Source organism: Bufo gargarizans, chromosome 9, assembly GCF_014858855.1.
Source record: "Bufo gargarizans isolate SCDJY-AF-19 chromosome 9, ASM1485885v1, whole genome shotgun sequence".
Lineage (NCBI taxonomy): Eukaryota > Metazoa > Chordata > Amphibia > Anura > Bufonidae > Bufo > Bufo gargarizans.
The window spans coordinates 9,218,396-9,222,868 of record NC_058088.1 but is presented as its reverse complement, the minus strand read 5'-3'; the positions used below and the strand labels follow the sequence as shown (position 1 = coordinate 9,222,868).

Below are 4,473 nucleotides of genomic sequence, written 5' to 3'. Positions count from 1 at the left end.
GCAAACAAAGGCTTCTGTACCAAATATTAACACAGATTTTCTTAGATGTTCAAATACTTATGTTCAGCTGTGCAAGACAAATAAATTCTTTAAAAATCATACAATGTGATTTCCAAATTATTATTTTTTTATTCTGTCTCTCAGTCGGAATGCACCTACAATATGAATTTCAGACCCCTCCATGATTTCTAAGTGGGAGAACTTGCAAAATCGCAGGGTGTTCAAATACTTCTAATCCTCTCTGTATGCACCCACAAAAAGGAAGCATACGCTTAGTTTTCAGTCATATGGCTCAGAGGAATCTAAAATATTATGTTATAAGGATACAACTGGATAACTTGGTAGTGTCACGGTTGTGACTTGGCCATGCAGCGATTGAGTACCGCTGCACCCGTACGGGCCGCAATAGGCTGTAATTAAAACTAATAAGACCGCACTGTTGAATGCATTTTTAATGGCTGCATTGTATTGAAGGCCATGTGGCCATTAACAATTTTTACCCACTGAACAGCTCAGTCTTATTGGTTTCATTTAAGTCCCTTGTGGACCATACAGTCGCAGCAGTACTCAACCACAGCACGAACGCTTAACAACTGGGACATGACTGCACCATGTGATCGTACCCTAAGTATGCACATAGTTTGTTCTGCTGTAATATGCAACATAACATCACAAGAGCATTTTAAAGGTACTTTAGATACCAGATACTTTCATTGACACAGAAGTGTCCATTTTTACCTCTCCTCTTGACTCAGCAAATCCTAAAATGTGTGATATGAGATTGCCTATGCTATATGCCTCTGTGTGAAGAGTAGTAGTTGTGATATTAAGTTGCAGTCTGTCAAAGGTTTTGCTAGCATGCTGCAATATTGTACTGAATATATTTTGAGATAAAATTTAGTTAGTAACCAAATTCGAGCTAAGGTAAGAATAGACACCTCTAAAAAAAATTGACAAATTGACACTTGGAGACAGTCTATAAAGTTAATTCAATACATGTTTATTCTTCATCAGGATTCAGGATAAGATAGTGAAATCAAGAGAAATTGTAGTGGAAGTTTACAAATGATGCTCCCTGTACTAAAATGAATATACTGTACATCCCCGGGTTATCAATGTAGCTTAAGTAGCAGGTTCATACTAACTCATAAGAGTACTAGTAGATTGTGGGCCCAGGTGCTGACCCAATAATGCTCCTGAACTGATTACCTTATTGGAATTAAATTGACATAATTGAGAACACAGACAACATAGTGATAATACGGTCAATGGCATAAAAAATAACAACACATCCAGATAGAAATATTGGATTGCTGCAAAAGTCAGCATGCAGTTGTGTCTCAGTCAGATATGTAAAAGATTACAGGTGTGATATGATTAGACACTGTGTCTTACCAAAAGAGGTCATAAAAGTGCTTCCCCTGCTACCCTATGAAAATCCTCTCAGAGGCTTCTTTTGGGTAATATTCCTCTTGGTGATTGTTGATTACGATGCAGTCAAAGACTTTTTGCCCAGTTGACAGGCTTTGAGAGGGGGTGCATCATTGGACTGATGTTCGTCTGCCATCTAGGCTGTTCTGACCTAGCTGTCAGGAGGTGTTGGAAACAGTGATTATGTTAGGGCATGCGCACACGGAGAACAGGCTACAGATTGCCCAGAGAGACCTCAAGTAGCGAGAATAATTTGATCCACCAAAAAGCACAAGCAGCTCCCATAGTTTGGTTTTCCACCCTCCAGACACAGGTGGCACCTTCATTGCACACCCTTATCTCTGTCTGGACCATTTGGAGGTGCTTAGCAGAAGGAAATTTGGTGTCATGGCACACTTTAAGTGTGGTGTCATTGACAGCCAGCCACTATCAGCTTCATTTGCAGTGGTGTCATAAACGAGAAACATGGTCTGCAACAGACTGGAACTGTATCATCAAATACTGTTTTTTGGGGGGATCCAATGATGGTTGAGTTTAAGTATGGAGTTTTTATGGTTAGAACTTTAATCATGACTTTGCTTTGGAGTGGCACTCTGCCCAACTGCCGGTGTAATGATCTGGGGAGCCATTGCATATGACAGTCGGTCACCCCTAGTAGTGATAGGACTGACACTAACAGATCAGCGATATGTGCAGGACATCCTGCAGCCACATGTGTTCCTCTCATGGCAGGGCTTTCAACTGCTTTCAGCTGGATAATGGTTGCCTACACACAGCAAGGGTTTCCAAGGAATGTCTCTGCCAGATTGCAACTCTTCTCTGACCTACTTGGTCGCCAGGTTTATCACCAATCCAGCATTTATGGGACCAGGTGGGAAACCAGCTTTGGCAACCTACCAGTGTACAGGATTAGTGTTAAGCGCGAATATTTGAATCACGAATTTTAATCGCGAATATCGCCACTTTGAGAATTTGCAAATATTTAGAATATAGTGCTATATATTCACATTCATTAATATTCTATTTTTGAATTTATCGCAAATTTATTGAGAATTTATCGCGAATATCGGCACTTAGCAATATCCCTAGCAACCAATAGGAAAGTTCCCTATAGTAGTAGTGTTGATCACAAATTTTATCACGAATTTTCTGATTGCCGATTTTCGCAATCAAGAAAATAATGACTGGAGATCATGAATTCTCAAACATATGATGAATATTCGCCCAAATATTCACAAAATATCGCAAATTCAAATATTGCCCCTGACGCTCATCACTGTACAGGATCAACAGGTGCAATATCTGTGGGCAAACTTACCGCAGGATACCATACAGAACCTGTATGCCTCCATGCCTGACCATATATCATCTTGTATCCAGGCTAGAGGTAGCCCAACAGGGTCCTAGAGCCTCATTACACAGTTTTCCTTATCCTTTCACTTTAATATTATAATCACTTTCATATATCATCATTACATTCACACAAAGAAAGCCTTATTTCATTCCAAGTCCTTCTTGGTGCACTACTTTATTTCAGTGATGGTACAAGCTATTAAGAGATAATGTTTTACTAACCATATTCGGTGTGAAAATTGAGAATATCTTATACAGTTCTTATGTCAATGTCCTAGAACATTTAAGTATTTTTAATTTTCGTATCATTGCGGACTTAACGTCTTTATTTTTTAAGCTGTAGATAAGGGGATTTAAGACAGGGATGGCGGCTGTGTTAAAGAGGGAGAAGAACTTGTTCGACTTTGAAGTATCTAATGATGTAGGCCTCAAGTACTGGAAGAAGAGTGTTGAGTAAAGAAGTATGACCACTGTGAGGTGTGAGGAGCAGGTGTAGAAGGCTTTACGTCTTCCAGTGCTGGAATGGATCTTCAGTATGGTGGAAATGATGAAGATGTAAGATATGAACTTTAGAAGAAAGGGGGTGAATGTTATGAGAAGAAGACCTTCTGTCAAGCTTAAGATCTCCAAGGTTGATGTGTCACTGCAGGACAGTATCATGAGAGGCACAAGATCACAGAAAAAGTGGTTTATTACATTAGATTTGTAACAAGTAAAGCCCAAAAGCAAAATAATATAGGGTATCACTTCTAGCATGCCCAAGAGCCAACAAGTAATTGCAAGTACAATGCAGAGTCTGTAGTTCATGACCATGTGATATGTCAAAGGATTGCAGATGGCAACATAGCGATCGTAGCTCATTGCAGTCAGAAACAGGAGCTCATCACATATCAGAAATCCAAAAAAGTACATCTCACAAATACAACCAGCATATGATATGGTGTTGTTCCCTGTTATAAAAGTGCCAAGGATATTGTGAAGAGTAACAGTGGTGGAGAACGTATCCAAAACAGACAAGTTTGCCAAAAAGAAGTACATAGGAGTGTGAAGCTTATGATCCAGGCAGACCAGAAGAAGTATGATCATGTTACCGCCAAGTGTTAGGAGATATATAAGAAGAACTAAAATGAAGATTGTAGTCTGCAGCTCTGGAACATCTGAAATTCCCTTAATGATGAAGTATTCCACAATGGTGTGATTTTTGATTATCATTTCTTTGTCCTTATCTGTTGGTAAAATCTGAAATATATATTCAAATTTGAGACTAAAATGACCGATTTGTCAAAAAAGTACCTAAACATGTAATACAAAATGCTGAGAGATATGATATAGCAAAATCATCCTTAAAAATGAAAAAGTGAATGATTGCTTCACCTTTTGAAGAGTATGGTAATAGCTGCATCATGACAATCAAGAGCAGAATAATGGCTGTTATACATACAAAAACTCAACCACAGTCCACTCCAACACTCAAAATTGGGTGAGGGGACTTTGATTGCTTTACAGGGATTCTCTGTGATACAAACTGTAGACACACAATGTATGCGCAGATGACTCATGCTCCATTGAAAGAGGTCAGGGTTGTCTGCAATATATAATAACCTGGACAACATTAAAGCCCATTCCACAGGATATGTTATTGTTGCTGGGTTTCTGACCACAGGGGATTCACAGATTACAAGAACTGAG

General features: G+C 39.1%; 1 protein-coding gene across 1 annotated transcript; it reads right to left on the bottom strand.

Moving 5' to 3' along the window:
* Positions 1-3,045: 3,045 nt before the first annotated feature.
* Positions 3,046-3,996, bottom strand: LOC122946607 (olfactory receptor 6C1-like). Its single transcript, XM_044306344.1, has one exon. It carries the CDS (start codon positions 3,994-3,996, stop codon positions 3,046-3,048), a length of 951 nt encoding a protein of 316 aa, XP_044162279.1.
* Positions 3,997-4,473: the final 477 nt, after the last annotated feature.